The sequence below is a fragment of the Perca fluviatilis genome, chromosome 18, assembly GCF_010015445.1.
Source record: "Perca fluviatilis chromosome 18, GENO_Pfluv_1.0, whole genome shotgun sequence".
NCBI lineage: Eukaryota > Metazoa > Chordata > Actinopteri > Perciformes > Percidae > Perca > Perca fluviatilis.
The window spans coordinates 16,399,648-16,417,916 of NC_053129.1; the positions used below are offsets into that span (position 1 = coordinate 16,399,648).

At 44.1% G+C, this 18,269-nt stretch overlaps 2 protein-coding genes across 4 annotated transcripts; both read right to left on the minus strand.

Annotated features, from left to right (window-relative positions):
- Positions 1–1,614: 1,614 nt before the first annotated feature.
- On the minus strand, positions 1,615–9,644 carry LOC120547270 (uncharacterized protein KIAA0408-like). Of its 3 annotated transcripts, none has more exons than XM_039782799.1 (6): positions 9,464–9,644; positions 5,010–5,268; positions 4,134–4,430; positions 3,572–3,636; positions 2,574–3,471; positions 1,615–2,449 (listed from the first exon to the last, which is right to left on the minus strand). In XM_039782799.1, the coding sequence occupies exons 2-6, from the start codon at positions 5,151–5,153 to the stop codon at positions 2,192–2,194; spliced, it is 1,662 nt and encodes a 553-aa protein (XP_039638733.1). In that variant the 5' UTR covers positions 5,154–5,268; positions 9,464–9,644; the 3' UTR covers positions 1,615–2,191. The 3 variants fall into 3 exon arrangements, with proteins under 3 accessions (XP_039638733.1, XP_039638732.1, XP_039638731.1); XM_039782798.1 differs by lacking the exon at positions 9,464–9,644 and adding an exon at positions 7,489–7,550; XM_039782797.1 differs by lacking the exon at positions 9,464–9,644 and adding an exon at positions 6,409–7,067.
- A 7-nt stretch (positions 9,645–9,651) lies between these two features.
- On the minus strand, positions 9,652–15,550 carry LOC120547269 (protein SOGA3-like). Its single transcript, XM_039782796.1, has 8 exons — positions 14,358–15,550; positions 13,433–13,657; positions 13,000–13,158; positions 12,744–12,812; positions 12,029–12,298; positions 11,564–11,935; positions 9,923–10,582; positions 9,652–9,793 (listed from the first exon to the last, which is right to left on the minus strand). The coding sequence occupies exons 1-8, from the start codon at positions 15,117–15,119 to the stop codon at positions 9,683–9,685; spliced, it is 2,628 nt and encodes an 875-aa protein (XP_039638730.1). The 5' UTR covers positions 15,120–15,550; the 3' UTR covers positions 9,652–9,682.
- Between the last annotated feature and the right edge of the window lie 2,719 nt (positions 15,551–18,269).

Consider the following 18,269-nt stretch of genomic DNA (forward strand, 5'->3'; position numbering starts at 1 on the left):
GAGTAGAGGCAGGAAGAGGTGAGAAGGGAGGGAAGAGAAAAAGAAGCTTAAAGGTCCCATGGCATGAAAATTTCACTTTATGAGGTTTTTTAACATTAATATGAGTTCCCCCAGCCTGCCTATGGTCCCCCAGTGGCTAGAAATGGCGATAGGTGTAAACCGAGCCCTGAGTATCCTGCTCTGCCTTTGAGAAAATGAAAGCTCAGATGGGCTGATCTGGAATCTTGCTCCTTATGAGGTCATAAGTAGCGAGGTTACCTCCCCTTTCTCTGCTTTGCCCACCCAGAGAATTTGGCCCACCCATGAGAAAGAGACATCATGGCTTTCAAACGAGCAAAGTGGCAGTTGGTCAAGGCCACACCCCCACCCTCCACCTTGCCCCCTCTCTCCTCCTTCAATAGCTACAGACACAGAAATGGCGCATCCTAAGGAAAGCTCACTGTGGGACTGGCTCTAGTGGCTGTAATTCTGCACCAAGGCTGAATTTCAGGGAAAGAGACTTCAGATACAGTATTAGGGGACCACTAAGGTCTATATAAAAGCATCCAAAGAGCACCATGTCATGGCACCTTTAAAACCAGTGAGGGTAGGACAAAAAATGCTAAAAAATCATTATTAGCAAATTCACTAATGGATAGAGGTGATTAGAGGACGGCACACTAACTCCCCAATTTGTCGACATTCATTTGACATTACATGTTTGTTTCATTGGGAGGCAGAAATAGTGATGGGTAAGATGAAAGAAATAGAGAGAGGAACCAACGTCCTCCTCCCACTCTTTATTTATACCCCCAAAGACAGCAGGGTAAGATTTCTGGCACCAAAACACACGTCACGCTTGCTATTTCTGTCTGAGGTGCCACATAGCACCGAGAGGTAGGGTGACAGGGCTGAGGCATCACGGGGCCAAGGAACTTCTGTACACCCACCCAGCCTTTACATTACATTTCACACTTTGGCCACCTCTGACAGAAGACTGTGTGTGTGTGTGTGTGTGTGTGTGTGTGTGTATATATGAATGTGTGGCATGTGCTTTTTTTTGTACAGAAAATGTGTATTTGCGATATGTATGCACGTATAATTGAAACTTTGTTCTTCGTGTGTGTACGTGTGAAGCTGAGTGGGTTTCCTCACCTTCCACAGAGCATGAGGTGTCAGGGAAGCCAGGGGTTGTTGATGCAATCTTATGAGGCGAGACACAGAGCATGGAAAGTGATCCCTAATGCTACAGAATCAGTGTGTGTGCTGCACACAGGATATCCTGGTAATGATGGATAACATAACTGCTCTTGAACCAACACTGTGCAGCATTAATAGTACTTAAGCATATTCAGTGTGACATAATCCGCCGTGTCATATATCAAATATCTGTGTTTAGAGGACAATCTGTAAATCGTCGCATATTTTACCATGCAGCTCCTCAGGTATGACTGAACCAGCAGATGTGTTAAAGGTGGAGGATCAATTAGCAACTGACATTGCTTGAGCTGCCACTGCACTGACATGCAGGGATATCCATAGGCTTGACATGCAGCAAATAATCAACACCCTGAAATATGAGCCATCGTAAATGCAAAAATGCAATGCTGCAATAGAGAGAGACGAGTCTTTATATCAAAGCACTGTCATATTTATTACCAAGAAGAAAAAAAAAAAACATTAAAGGCATATCATAGTCATTTGTCACAACTGTTATTTGAACACCTTAAATATATCACTTTGACAATATGATACATTAAAACACACTGTTGTTGACAGTTAGCAGATTGCTGCTGGGAGCACAGCCGCGACTTAATCTATTCCTACTGGTGGCCAGGTTGAATTTGATTCAACAGGGCAACCATGAGGATTAAACACATGAGCATGCACCCTCAAACTGGGGCTGCATGCAAAATCTCATTATACAGAAAAGACCTGAAATTCAATACAAAAAAGAGGATAAGGGGGTAAAAGCAGCTAAGCAATATGTTGATGTGTTGGTAAAGGTTTCATCACAGAAGAAGCAAAAAGCCACAGCAACACTGGAGAATGTCGTGGATGTGTTTTATCTGGAACATGTCATCAAGATGAAATTAAGCATTTCTTTAACTCTCTTAAAGCACTTTGTTTCACAGAAAAGTCCTTACTATTTACACAGAGAGAGAGGGTTTCCCTGGAGGAAGGGATCAAGCTTTGGTGAAATGGAAAGGTATCACATAATGACTGTCTCAGTCTGAAGAGAATAGGAAACGAGAGGCCGGTGCTTCAGGACGGGACTTGGGGTTCTGGTCATGGGGCTAGGGGGGCGAGTCAGGGGACTGGGGGGCCTGTACATTGGGCCTGATGGGGTGGTGATGATGGCAGTAGGGGTGCGGCCGGCCCACCTGGAAGGAGGTCGCTGATTGGCTGGCCGCGCAGGACGAGAGAAGCTCTTTTTAGGATTGGCTGGGGACAACTTGGCTGGGTTTACCTGAGCGGAGACATAATGGGACACGTTAGATTATGTAGTATCAGCACACGTTTCATTGGTTTGCTTTTGTAAAATTGGTGCTAATTCTGAACTTAATGACAAAAAGAAGCAGAAAAAAGCCTACCTGCTGTGGATCCTGTCTGTAAGCTGTGTGTCCTGCTCTGGGACTGGAGCTGTACTCATGTTGGATGTCCAGCATGTCCAGCAGCTCAATAAGTCCTTCATCCTTCACTCTGCCACAACCTAGCAACTCCTGTCCCACTAGCCCACCCCTCTGGATCTTCTGAGCTCCAGAGGAAGCACTTGAGACCCTGTAGTCCATTTTGGGCTCCACATGTTGGGGTGCAGGCTTCCTTGCTCCCTCTCTGTCTGCCCCACTGTTAGCCCTGGGTCTAATCTTTGGGCTCCCTGCCACCTGTGATCTCCTCTGGGACTGCTGAGGACTCCGCTGGGCCCCTTTAGAACCGCTGTAGCCTCCTCTGTGATCCTTGTAGTTCTGTCTACCAGAGTCTGATACTAACCCCCATTCTTGGCCGGGCTCTATCTCTGCTGTCAGCACACCGGAATCTGATTGGCATTTCTGGGCAGGCACACGCATGGGCACCCTGCCGGAGACTACAGTGGCTCCCAGAGCTCTGCGCTGACAGCTCGGGGTGGGACACTTTGGCTCTTGTGCCAGCCCCTGATTGGTCACCACCCCTGATTCGGTGAGCATTTTGCCCTCGTTTTCCTGAAGCATGGCTCCAAACTTCCTGAGAACAGAGGGGCTGCCGCACTTCCTATCTCCCAGGACGCCAGGACCGTAGGACTTCCTGTCTGGAGCAGGAGATTCAGCTGTTGTTATGGGGAGCTGTGAGCGTGGTTGTACAGCAGGAGCATCCCTTTGTCCAAGAGGGGGCTTGGCACCTGTGTTTTCTTTGTTGGGGGAACTCTCTCTGCGGGGGGAGCTCTTCATGTGAGACACTTGGTTCTTCCTGTTTTCAGTGTCCTCAAAACTGCCCACAAACTGCTCTTCACCAAGCCTGAACCAATCCGAAACAAACAAAAATAAGATTAACAGGTGTTTCCCTTACATCACATCATTCTACAAAAGTTCCAAGAATGGGGCTGCAGTGCACTTACCTTTCATTTCCAGAATTTTTTCTGATCTCTGATCCCGGGCTCACCTTGATCGTGTCACTGAAGCGCTGAGAGAGAAGGGAAAAATATATTTAAGAAACAGCCATATCAACCTCTACCTACTATATTTAGAAGCTTTAAATGAGTGTGCTACTTCAAGATCACTGACAATGTTCCGTTCACTGTACCTTACCAAAACTGACCCCTGATCATCAATCAATATAGCACTGCTAAAACCACTCTGATCTACTCTACTTTAACTTTGGCCATGCACATGGCTTTTTATGTGGAACAGGAAACAGTTTAACGTCTTGGCTTTCTTTCTGACTGCTTCGTCAGGAGTTGGGAAAGTGCAAGAGTTGGTGAAAGTATGTGAAACTAACTCCTATCTGGTAACCTGTCAGTGTAAGCAGACTGCAAGGAACCAGCTAACTGTAATCAATATGTTCCTGACTGAACCCCAGCTGAACCCCCGTATCATGTCCACATATCTGGTTTCCTCAGATGTGCAGATGCCAACAAAATGAGGCATAAGGCAGTAAAGTAAAGAATTGCCTTTACTCACCACGTGGCGAGCTCCATTGTTCTTCCGGCTCATTTGCTTCCCCTGCCCCAAATAATCCTGCAACAAGTCTCCAATCTCTGAGTTGGCGTGGCAGTAACCGTAGCCATTTTGATGACTCGCAGGGTAGCTGTACCCACTGGGGCTATAGTTACAGCCGTTACTATAGTGATGTGGCACAGGTATAGCTCCAGGGTGATTCTTGCTATGATGGCTGGGCGCAAAAAGACCATTGCCATTTTTCTGGTGGTCAGTAGTGATATCGTTTGCTCCTCTGCGGGCCTGAACTTCATTGTACAACTGAAAAATGAAAACAGAAGAAAACATAAACAACTTCTCAAGTACTGTACACAACTACATGCAAAAACCACTCAACAAGGGGAACTGTGTTTACACAACAAACAAGTCTTATAATTATCACAAAATCGTTGCACAGCCTAACCTATATTTATGATCAGCACATGTTATTCCACTTTGCACAACTATGTTTCCCATCGCAACCCTTAATGCTCCTTTAGTATCCGCTTTCAGACTTTGTGTGTGTGTGAGAGAGAGAGTTCAGCATGTCTGTCGGCACATCACAGTTTAATTGGCTTGTTAACATTTGTCTTTATCATTGCTCCAACAAGGCCATGAGGTTGAGTTAGTCGGTGCGGTGCCAACAGTTTATTATGGTGCACTAACAAACAGACTGCGCTGCTCCACAAGTCACTTTTTTTTTTATTCACTGACTCAAACTGTCCACTAATCCACACAACGTTCTACTGTATTCAATATTCAACGTGTGTTTTCAAGGCAAACAGCAGCTTGAGATCATATTTTTGGACTCCGGTCTCTATGGCATTGGAAACAGTCCAACATTTTTATACGTAATCTTACCTCTTCAATTTGTCTCTGGATGTCCTGCAGCTGGTCCTCCCACTCCTGCATCTCTGAGTCAAAGTTGTCCATCAGCTCCGGCTTGTCTTTACCCCAGCCCCGGCCACTGTGTTCCAGCCCACGCTCCAGATCAATGGCTGCCATGACGCAGGCCGTTCAATACCCAGAGGCCTCTTTAAATGGCAATTTCCCCTTTCTCCTGTTTCACTTTCCTGTCAGAGGTCACCGTAGGGTTGGAAGGATCGATGGACTGGAAACACTATAAAGACAAATACATGGGGGAAAAAAGAGGGTTGGAATACATTATGTAGTTAAGTAGTAATTATCCTGATATAAACTTCTTTTCACAGTGTTTCTGTGTCATTTAGCCCCAAATCTGATTTGGCAATCTCATTGTTACTTAAGACTTAATACTTAAGTGAACATTTTTGACACTTTTTTACAATGCTAGTCAACCTGTTTTCGTCTCCTAACAAGGCAGAATAAAACATACAACTGCACCAGTGGCAAAGACAACTAATTGAGGACAAATTGCAGCAAGTGAAACCTATTTATTCTATTGGACTTGAGTCTGACTTGTATTGTTAGGCATTTTCCGTCCTCACATAGGTCAGATATTTACAGTCCTCTTCTTTCACATTCTCTAAAATTCACAGTCATGAAAGCCTACCTATGCAGCACGTGTTGCGTGTGTTGCATGACAGCTCTTGGTCACTTTGACCCTTCAGCCTGCCTCTGTACGCCGCAAGACATGGTGGAAAAACTCAACGCAAACTCTGTCTCTGTGTCATATCTCAGATGATTTCAGGGTTGCCCCTCAGATGTATCCCCAAACCTTGTAAATGTGGCCATTCATTACTGTCATGGTGGTGTTTTGTCCCAATGGGAGCACTAATAGCCTAACTATTATTGCAGCCCCTGCTTTGTTGTTGTTGCCATCATTAAATATGACAAGTATCCTGGTTGAAAGTGCCCGAATGTACCAGCCACTTCCCTCCCACCTGTTATGTAAGAGTAGAGATATTAATAATCTTGTAACTATGCATAGTAAACTGGCTGCATGGTCTGTACACATGGCAGAGGGACAGAGAGAGAGTGAATTTATGTCAGAGACAAAAACATGAAAAAAACAACCCAAAACTTGCTCAATAAATAAATGAAGAAAAAAAAAGTGAAGTAAAAAAAATGTTATTAAAAAAATGAAAACTTAAAAGAAAATCACCATGACACTAAACAAGATGACAATTGGCCCAGGCAACTTCAGGTTTTGCCATTCATGATGTCTAAATTGTAAGCTTATATACAATTCATTTAAAATGATATTGTCTTAAATGACACTAAACCATAAGCAATTTCCATTACAGCCATTTCCGCCTCAATGATAAACAGCTGTCCTTACCTTTCTCAACATAAAAGTTTTCAATGCTCCAGTGTAAATCCTCAGCTTGCTCTATTCCTGCGTGCTGTGCGCTCTGGCCTCTCCAACAGATTCACTCCCCTCGGCGCCTAATTGTCAAGTCGCCTCTCTCCGGTGCTTCCCCTTCCCTTTTCCTCCACTGTGTAACGTAAAACCCTGCGGACTGGATTTAAAGGGCCCCAGTTCTTCTAGTTTGGCTGTTGGGGTTAAGTCCGGAGCGTTGAGCTAAAGGGTAAACAACTTCTGTTCCAGCCGGGGTACCCTGCCTTTATACTGCTCCCCACTGTTTACGTGGGTGCGCCATTGGAGCCGGGATCAAATATCATAATGTCAAATTTATTCCAGCATTTTCGGTCTCGGTGGGACAACTGTCGTCACCAGCATCCTGGCTATAATTACTGGGGCTCACGGTGAGAGGGAAAGTGTTTACATAGCTATTTCAGCTGCTGCGATCCCTCGGCCAATGGGCTTCTCTGTTGCTACTCTGCTTTAGGATGCTTGGGCAGATTTGGTCTTGTGACCATGCCCCACTGCAAATCATTTTTCCAAGGGATGCCAAATGGGTGTGTGACACCATGAGTAATAATGTGTCACAGTCAATAATATCTTTATTGAAGGTAGTCACGAAAAGGAAATTGCAACGTGGATGCCTTGCTTGTTTGGCATAATTTCAGTCTTTTTTTTTTTTTTATTAATTTATTTTATAATATTTTTTGTCATATTTATATTTTAAAAGAGCAAAATGTGTGAAACCTTATACAATGTCCTGGACTAACCCGAACCTGCGACTGTGTTCTTGACTCATCCCGCTGCTACTGTTCATCTGACACACCATCAATTACTAATGCCTGGCTCTAATCAGGGGTCCCGCTGGGAATTTTTGGGGGCCCCCCTTGGACAAGATCTGACATTTGGCACTCAACGGGATCATTAGAATTCCTTCCAGTTTGAAACACCTGGATCATTGCCATTTTCCCTACACCTGTTGTGTTCCCTAATAAATGACAAATCCTTCACCAAGTAAAGGAGAGGGGATAAAAACAAACTTTAGCCTTACTTTACCTTTAGGCAACAACAACAGGATGGTACAGCTAGTGTCGTTCTGAAAAACAAAGTAGAGGCGACTGCTGTCATAAGCCTGTGACAAAATAAACTATATTTAGCAACAAGGTTAAACCATGACATAAACCATGGCATGGAGAGGTGATTTAGGTTTCCTCCCTTGCAGCTTTGTGACCTTAAACCTCGAGGTAAGCAACACTAAACCCTGTATGACCTCCATTTCTGAAACATATTCTATCTACAGTATCTCTGTCTATTAATGTGAACCACATAATCTCAACTCAAAGGTCCACTTACTGGCTTTTCAGTCTTATCTCATGGTCTTCATCAGCAATAAAAACTGGCTTAAAAAAATACTTTGGCATTTGGTAAATATATTTATTCACTTTCTTACCAAGACTTAGACGAGAAGATTTATACTACTCTCATGTATGCTAAGCTGCATAAGATGACGCTATAGAGCCAGCAACAGTTAGCTAGCTTGCTTACCATAAAGACTAGAAGTAGGGGGAACGGTTAGCCTGGCTCTCTTCAAAGATAAAAAATAAATAAAAAATGTGCCTAGCAGCACTTCTAAAGATCACTACATAAAATGTTTCATGTCATTAATCCGTGGAAATATAAAAGTGGAAGCCATGGCTTGCTAGGTTTCCCCCTGCTTCCAGTCTTTGTGCTAAGCTAAGCTAATCAGCTGCTGGCTCTACCTTCATATTCAGCATACAGACATAGCCTAACAGTGGTATCAATCATGTCATCTTAGTTTTAGCAACAAAGCAAATAACTGTATTTTCCAAAATGCCAAAACATTCCTTCAAAACAGACATTTCATCCGTCTAAAGCCAACATGGACAAGAGACCATGTAACTGCTCAGGAAAATGGACCTGAGCAAGCTCCATGGACCCTAGAGTCGAAATTGTTTTGTCACACTTACTGTTGAGGTAAAGAATGAACTTCTATAATCAAAACTATCTAGTATTGGTTTAAACGGACATACATGCTAAAACTACGAACATTTCCAAACACAGAGGACATATTAAGCACCTCTTTGTTGACTGCTGTTGTCATGCAACAATCTTGCCCCTTAATGTGGTCCAATATGAAAATATTACATTCCATTTGTTTCTTTTTTGTTATTCTTTAATATTTACATATTTTGATGTTCACTCTGCTGCAATACAAACAATCAGATCGGTGACACATTAGGCTTGTTCGAGATGAACTGCGCCTCGCCTGTAAAGTGGACGAGAGCAGGTGGGAGCAGCCGGTGGCGGTGACAAAAATTCGCTGTCAAGTCAGACAGTTTCCAGCCGATTCCAGCAGCCTTCAGGCTGAACAGGAAGTCATAGAAACACTGTGGTCCGATTCCGATTTAATAAAATATTATCAGACCCAGCTTGTAAACAGTCTCCAGTTGTTTTAATTATGACAGAGTAGCTCTCTCGATCTGTTGCTGATTTTAATTAACACACTGTAGATGATCTGTAATCTGAACGGATTTAGTCTCTCTGACTTCTAAACATAACTATCAGCCACACAACATGTGGTTTCTACAGAATAAGCCTTTAAATTAGACAAATAGCAGTTAAAATCCCTCCAATTCAAAATCAATAAAAAGTTTATATAAAATGTCATCATGTTGAGTCGATTCTGAACCAATCAGCTGTTAGGTCAGCTGAGAGGCCGGCGTTTCCCAGCATGCCCTGGGTCCGCCTGGGTCTTGCAGTCGGTGAAAAGCAACTGCGCTGCCTGCATCTCAGAACTGCGGCCGCCTTGATCTCGTGAGGTTATCGTTACCCACGTGTGCATGACATCAGAGCAAGTCAGGATCAAGTCAAACACAAATCTAACCGGCATACATTGGGCGGCGATTGCCGGTGATCAATTCTGCGCAGACCTGGCTCATCTCGAACGAGCCTAGTAATAAGACAATAGTCAGGTTTTCAAAGAACTGGGATAGTACACATTGTAACTCACCTTCCGGAGGGGCTGATATGGACAGTGATGGGTTATGGATAATGTAGACTCCAGTGTTGAATCTAGCCACACTCTCTTGAATGTGACTGCAGCTTTGGCAAGTGCTGAGCTTTTCCTGTGCTTTTGGTTACCTTGGCAACAAATGATGCGGGGGGGGAAAGAAAAACAACAGAACAAAACAAACAAACAAGGGATGATGTGAATTAAGGGAGGCGAACATCACAGAACAAAGAAAAGAGTAAAAAGAAAGACTAGTTTAAAGATGGTGGCGTAAGAGAGGGAGGAGAATAACACAAGTATGAGGATGAGCAAAATGATAGGCTGGAACATCTGGGCGAAGGAAGGGCGGAAGGACAAACCAGGAGGTTGGATTTAGTGAGAAAACGGTAGAAATAGAATCAGCATTGAACTATTTCAGAAATTTTTACATAAAGCTCATAAAAAAATGTTTTGTCTCACCGACAGTGGCTCCTCCGTCTCCCTGTCCTCATGCCTCGGCACTTCCAGTTTGTCTATGAAGGTCTGCAGTTCTTTTCGGAAGGCCTTCATCTGAGCGTTAATGCGATACAGCAGCTCATGTTCCCTGATCCTGCTCCCATCTTCCTCCCCACCCTCCTCTCCCCTCCCGAACATCAGGTCACTGTTTGAGACGTAGACCCTAGCCTCTGTGATGATAGTGGCCGTGTCAGCGATGAGCCGGTCCATGGTGCGAACGAGCCTCTCCGCCTCCGTGCGGATGTCAGTCATTTGCTGCCTTTCGCGCAGGGTGCACCGGCCCCCAGGCAGAAAGCGGGCCAAGGCGGAGGAGGCGGCACCCTCGGGCCCAGTGGGGGTGTAGAGGCCCCGCGTGGGCGTCAGGCAACGGCTGCTTCCGTTATTGTTTCTGACCTCATCTGAGTCACTTTCCCCACCTACAGGGCCCTCTCGTTTGCGGTGCGGTGGGAGGAGGCGGGAAGAGGTGGAGTCCTCGTCACTCTCACGGCGACCACTTGTCGCACCGCCTGCATCGCTCTCTGCATCGCTGTCCCGTGGGCTGGGCCGCAGGGAGAGGTGGGAGGCCAGGTCATAGCGCTGCATGTTGGAGAGGAGCACACGATTCTCGTACTGCAGCTGCATCACCTGAATAAAAACAAAGAGATGTGCAGTAATAACATTTGGTAATCAGACTTTTTACAAAATAGGACATACTGAGCAAAGATTTTAAAATTAGGCATAACAGGATACGTTGTTAGCTCCGCAAACGACATGGCTCTATGGATGGCAAAGTCACTTTGGTGAACCATGACCTTTTTATCCAGCGCTATCATCAGATCAACATTTTTTATTTGTCCAATACTTTGGTTTATGACCGAATACCTGCAAAAATACTGAAATTCCCATCAGCTTCAGCTGTACTTTGTCTTCAGTGCTAATTAGAAAAAGAAAGCATGCTAACATGCTTAACCAAGATAGTTAACATGGTAAACATTGCAGAACTTCAACATGTTAGCATTGTAAATGTGAGCATGTTAGCATGCTGATGTTAGCATTTAGCTCAGCGCACTGCTGTGCCTATGTACAGCCTCACAGAGCTGCTAGCAAGGCTAAATACTCTCTTGTAGGAAAGGGATCTGTAATTTCCTAAAACAGCTGAACACTGTATTTTTCTTTAGCAAAAAATAGCCTACTCAAACTAGTAAATAGTGCATTTACAGCTTTAGCTGTATTTTGTATTCTGTGCTAATTAGCAAATGTTAGCATGCTAACACAAATGGTGAACATGGTAAACATTAAAACATTACATAGGCCTACATTAAATCAGCATTTAAGCATTGTCACTGTTAGCATGTTGCCATGCTAGCGTTAGCATTTAGCTCAAAGCACTGCTTTCCCCACGTGCAGCCTCACAGAGCTGCGAGCATTACAGTAGACAGTTGTTTTTCTATCTTTGATTAAATTCCTACAAAATGAAACATAATTACATTAGTAAATGTATATCTATATGAGGAGTAATAATATTTTATGACTATGGTTAAGTCATAATCACAGAATATTTTATGTTTTTTCAGCTCATAATCTAAAAGCAAATTATTGTCAATATGATCAATCCGCTTGAAATACCTTGCCACTAAGGTCATTAATCTGTAGCCTTGCTGCCTTTAACTCCTCCTGCAGGGCTTCTGCCTTTGCTCCATCAATCCCTCCACCTCCTCCCCCGTGCCTGGCGCCTCCCTCATGGGTGCTGGCTTTGAACCGCATCTTGTTTAGCTCAGCAGTCACTCTCTTGTTTTGATCTTCAGCATCTGCTAGATTCCTCCTCAGCAGCTCTGCCTCGTCCTCCACCAGCTGCAGCTGCTGTCGGAGCTCCGTCAGATCATCACCGCGGCCCCGCCCCGAGCCCTGCCCACCCATCGCTCCGCACCCAGAGCCTCCAGCACCCTCTCCTTCACCGCGGAGGTCGTCGAGCTCGGCCCTCAGGCCACGGTTCTCAACCTGTGGGGTAGAAGGAGAAGAGCTCAACACTCACATGACTCCCACTGAGGTGTTACTCCCTTAACAGACTTGTGTAGCATTGTCTGCTCTTACCTCCAACTCAACTATTTTCCTCCCCAGGATGTTGGCCTCCTCCTCCACCAGGCGGAGCCGGAGCTTTAGCTCTGACTCGCGGGTGGTGGGCGGACCCCCAGCTTCTCCTTTAGGATGGGTGCTGTCCAGTTCACCATAGAAGGAGCGGTACTTCTGCAGCTCTTGGTCTAGACGGTCCTTCTCTTTGTCAATTTTGGCCGTCTTCTTTCTCATAAGCACCGCTTCCTCTTTGATGAACGCTAGCTGGCACTTAAGGTCCTCATTGTCCTCCTGGAGCACAGAGATAACACAGACTGTACATACTAAAGTGCATTTAAGCAGGAACGGTTCCAACCTAATCCTGAAGTTCACAAAGTAGGTTTCCACAATAAGACATAAAGACAGAAGGACTTAAGATTAAAGAGAAGTTTTTTCGCTTTCAAAGCTAAAACATTATCTATCATTGGACCAAGAGGACGTTTGATGTCCACTAAGTCTAAAGTAATTCCTGTACTTTTCTTTCAAATGATTTGAGCGCTTGCTTTGGCCTGTTGTGGCCCCGAGCTGAAAAGCAAAATGTTTGACTTGAGAACATTACGTAAGGATGTGAGCGAAACCTGCAGAATCTATATATTTTTATAATTCCTCTTGATGTCTGGAAAAATATTCATGACAAGACACAAATATAAGGGAAAAAGAAGATAATTGTTTTTAATTACTTGTACAAGCCTCTCACCTCTGTAGGAGTCTGTGCTGATTTCCTGTCTGTCTTCTGGATGTCCTTGCTTCCTCTTCTCTTTTGAGACTGTTGGAGGACAGTTCGAAAGATGAATGTTTAAATTTGTGATGGTTTTTGTCTGTGTGTGTGGTCGTGGCAAGTAGGAAATTCCCATGTAACGCCCCCAAACAGGAAGCGGTGCATGGTGTACAGCTAATTTTTTGCAGCTAGAATTAAATCTTTCAATAGACTATCTATGTAAGTATTTACATACCTCTTTGTTTTTGTCTAGTTCATTCTGCAGGGCTTGTTTGGTCACTTCCACCTCTATGAGTTTCTGTCTCAGTTTTTCATTCTCCTCCTCTGTCTTTGTGCGCTTCTCCTCCACCTTTTCCAGCTCGTGGTGCAGCCTCACAGACACATCCTTCGCTACCTGCATTGTTTAGTTAGTGTGAGGATATCATTTTAGAATATTTTCACTCCAACTTAGGGGATTTTCATGTTTTATCTTCAAAACAAAATAACTACATATAAGCATAATTTATAAACCAGCATAGGAGTTAAAGCTACAACCATGACAATTGTTTTCTAAATGCAATGTTTTCACCTGTGGCAGATGCTACATTGAAAGCTTGCATACACATCCTTGGGATTGCTCCCAGAAAGACACACACAGAGAGTTGAGCACGTTCCCCTCCCCTCTGCACCTTCAGGTCCTGCTCCAGACTCCTGAGCAGCTCCTCATCGATCTCTCCCGTCTGGGCGTAGCGCATCTTCTTCCTCTCAGCCTTCCTCAGACGATACTGCAGGATCCGGCAGTTTTTATTGGCTCTCTCCAGCTCACGCCTCATCTCCTGCAGCTGACACGTGTCTTCTTCGTAGAACGTGTCCCGCATCTCGTCCATCTCGGTCCTCATCTCCTCAATTTCACACTGGTGGGTGCATAGTAGAGATTATATTAATAGAGGTTAATATTAGGATCAACTAAACTCTGCTGTTTGGTTTTAGAATCTGACTTTTGACTCCACAGTCAGTAATGGATGTTTTGGACTTGAGCCAAATATAGTCAGCTTCAGACATGTGCACAAAATATCTGAATTCAAATTTATTTCATGTGCCAAAGACTGGATGTGAGTTGCTTCAATTTTATTTTTTATCAGTATGTCTTCTATGACAACATAGCACATATGAAACCCCAGCTGTTGACTCCCTTGATTGTCCCTCATTTGAAACACAAGATATCATTGATTCTAGCAGATCGATACCAATGTGTGTTCAATATCCAATTAGTCATCTGTAGCCAGTGTATTTTCAACTTGGGTCTTAGCTTCATGTTCTGTGAGGACGGAGGATGTTCAACAGACAAATCAACTGATGTTTACCTATCTAAGATACTGCAAACACAAGATTTAGTACAGAGTACTGTGGCCCCAGGGTTTTATGGGCCCACAGGCTTCAAATAGGCCCTACCAACATGGATTTTTGGTCATCCTATTATGAAAAAACAAACGTCGACTGTTTGGCAGTGGATTCTGGTGAGGTGACACATTGTCTTTTTTATCTGCCATATTTTTATATGCTGCTAGCTGATGACAGAGCACCAGCCTAAATAAAAAATAGCATGCATCAAACCTTAAGATCTTCATTTTCATCAAGCAGTCTTTCCATCTCGTCTTCAAAGGCCTGGTCCTGCTGTGTCACGGACCCCGCCTCTGTTGCCTCTGCAGCCGGCTCCGGCTCTCCCAGAGCGGCCTCCTCTGTTCCCATGTTATCCGTCTTGGTTTGCATCTTCGCACTGCTTCTTCTCAATCTCTTCTGCAGATGGAACTGGATGAGTTCAGCATGTAAGCATCCTCCTCTCCACAAACCCAAACCGAGGCCCGAGCCGCAGCCCTCAGACGCGCCGCTTCTCTCCCTACGACGGCCTTCCTCTCCGGGTATCTTCCCTTTCTCTGCCACGGAGAAGGAAGGCGATGCTCTGCCGGGCAACAAACGCTCGGAGGAGTCGCCCTTGAGGCAGGGCAGGCGTAAAGCGGAGCGACGGGCCGATGCTGATGATTCTGTCGGACCTTTCCCGACAGCATCCGCCCTGTTTGGTGCGACTAGATCAGCTTCAGCACCATCCGGATGAACAGCTGCCCCTCCGCGGCTCTCGGGCTCCCTCTCCCTTCCGTCTGCGGACCTCAATCTCTCTCTCACCCCGATGATTCTGCTCCTTCCCGCGGGTAGAGGAGATCTGGACCTGCCTGGGCGCCGTGAAGCTCGTCTGTTTGCCCCTTCCTGGGCTGTAGCCGGCGAGGGAGCCCGGTGCTGCCTCCTCCTCCCTGCGCTATTGTCTGCTGATGATGTTGACGATGATGGAGGATCTGCAGCGCCGCTGGCGGCAGGCTTCATTTTATTTTTGCTTCACTTGGGCCTAAATAAACTCCAAACGTAGACTGTAATTTCTTGCTGTTCATCACGAGTGAAAATGAAAAAAGCTGTATAGAAATTCCACACTTGTTTATTTACATAGCCTATGTTTAGCTCGGTTTTAAGAGTTTTTAACTTCCAGTAGGCAAGCCACAAGATGGCGCTTTTTTGCGACTGCTTTACACTATGGCTTTACACCCTCATCACCCTGACCCATAACTTTACGAGGGATGTGTAGGCCTACTTGTTTTGTCCGGGACCATTAAATATGGACTCTATCCTGCTGGACCGACAGCCACTGACCGACATATTTAAAAAAATAAAATCTAAACTGTGAATGCATTTTTACACAGAGCTCCACATAATGGGTGAATTCTTACCGCAGAGCATTAAGGAGAGTCGCTGACACAGGGCACCACCATTGACATATGGGCACCACCAGGCACTGCAGGGGCACTGGTCATATGACGTAGGGGACGTACGTCAAAACCAGGAAGCGGACATCCACCCCTACCCCTTTATTTCTCTCTGTCAAATTCAAATTAGTCTTAGTGGAACTACCATAATAAAGTACAATATTGCTGTAGCAGGTTGCACAGGGTTTAAAATGTATGTACAAATTTACATGTACAAATTTAGACTAAGGAGCTGAATATCTTGTGATGAAAACTACACTGCAGGAGTAGGCCTACTTACTTCCATGCATTATAAATAACAGTTAGCCTATAATTGCTGTCTAGACAGAGTAAAATGTGGGGCTGGACTATTCCTCCACCCCCCAAGTTACCACAAATTAATTAGTAACTAATTTATGGTAACTTGATTAAAGGAGCACTCCAACTATTTGACAGCCGGTAAAATCAGTTGTATACTGTCCTCTGTAGCTCTGAAGGTGGCTTTCTAATGTCTGAGAAAATAACTCTGATAATTTATCAGATTTGGATTGAGATTTATCATTTTCAACAGAAAGTCTTTGTTACAGTTTTTTTCCGATTGCTAAACGACAGTGGGCACAACTGACGCCGCATGTACAGTCTGCACAGCAGCAGTTCATGTGGACCAAACTCTAGTTCGTTTTTCATTGCTTGAACACAGTACCACACATTCAAAACAGAATATATTTCAGTCTGGTGCCTATCAAACACTGCTGATTGCAATTTTAGCTGAAAGCCTAAGCAGGTGTCTTGTTTTAGACTAGTTAGTGAACATATACGGTATTTATACACAGGAAGCTCAGAAAGCCTTTTTTTGTATACAAACACCAAATAAGAATGAAACAATTATACACTGTACCGTTTGAGAGAAACAGGTAAAAGAGCAAAGATACCAATATGTCCAGGTAAGATGTCTGAGGTTACATACACAGCTATAAAAAAAGTGAAAAACATTATATCTTTACTATAGTAAAACTGCATTCTTACTGTTTTTCAGAAAGTAATAGGTGGAAGCAATGGAAACACCACATTCATTTGTATTTAGAGATGATGCAGACATCCAATGTGATGAAGAAAACTTGCCGCATGATGCTGGAGAGAGGCATGATTAGTCACACTATTCTTTGTTACTGTTTTGCACCTTTCCAGTAATTCCATGAATTACTAGAGACAAAATACTATATTGAAGCAAACTGCTGATTTTCATTCCTTGTTGTTTGCCTTACGTAAAAATTGGTATATTACATATAATCTATATCTTTTCTTTAAAGAAACTATTGAGTAGTGTGAAGTCACTCAAATTGTTCAAACTGTAAAGATGAGAAAGTTTGTAATTTGTGTATTGGTTTTTGATGCTAGTGTGTTTACTGTTAGTGTGTTCTGAGTGACAGTGTGTGTTATCTCAGTGAGGATTGTTCATAGTGTTTGGCTGCATTGAGCCTGTTTTGAAATGTGTGTTAAGAGTTGTGTTGCTTGGAATGAGTTTTGCAGGAGATGTGAACTGTTTAATTCAGGTGACTGTTGGTAATGCAGACTGTAGTTTGAGTTTTGCACATGTGGCTTCAGTTGTGCCCAGTGTCGTTTAGCAATAAAAAAAATAATGTATGAACTTGCAACATGGAGTTTGAAAGATGTGGGCATTTATCAGGCAGAAGGGTTTAAGAAAAGAGACTATTGAAGTGCATTAAGGGAATTGTAAGATCCATAGTGGGGACCAAAAGTTGGGATATCTCATGACCATTCTTTTTTAAGTCTGTCTCTTGTAAATCCCCAATCTTAATGAAAGAATAATGCTAAATTGTTGACATTCAGGCCCAACAGAGGGTGCTCTCCACACACAAAACTGAGTCAGCGCAAGCTCTGAAGGCAATCTGTCCCACACAAACGGAGAGCCAGTAAAACGCTGATTGTTTCAACTCTGTTAGGCTAGAATGAGCTCCTTAGTCATATAATTGCTAATGAGATGAGTGAGTGACGGGTCGGGTCGGGTTTGCAGAGATTTAGCTCCTGCAAACTGACCCTTCAACCCTCCTCCCTCTAATAGACTGGCCCTCTCAGAATACCAGGTGGGTCAGTCGACTGTCAGTCAGTAAGCTAATGAAATGATAGGCTTATTTCCTACACATTATGAAAGCCGGGGAAAGAGTTATACTGTATGTTCGGGAACCAGCTATTTGTTTTACACCTAAATATTTATCTTAAAAGAGTTGCATAGGGATGTAGTTATTTCTACATCAAAGTGTAGTTGCAGTAGGTCTACAATTTGACACACAAATCTGTACCCAAGCTCCATAGTATGTGTGTACATGTATAGCAGCAGGGATGTGGGTTATAGTGACCTGTGCTAAATGCCTTTGATAGAAAAGCCTTGGCCTTTCTGCAATCCTCTTAGTCCCTGGCTTAGATCACTCTGTGTCCCCTGTGGAGGACAACACCTCCTCTCATCCAGTCTATCATTCACATCTACACCTTTAGAACTCCTTCCTTCAACCTCCACCCTGATGCCATGGGTGCAAAGAGACAGGTGGTGGTGCACCAGGATAAGATGGAAGTCTGTAAAGTTGTGCATGCAGTGTACAGTAGGTGGGAGGGAGGAGGATGTGGAAAAAGTGTCTAGGCGTGAAAAAACCCTCAGTTGCCTGAGACGTGAAGTATCAGGAATAACCGAATGGGTGAAAGAGTAATAGAGTGTTAGTCC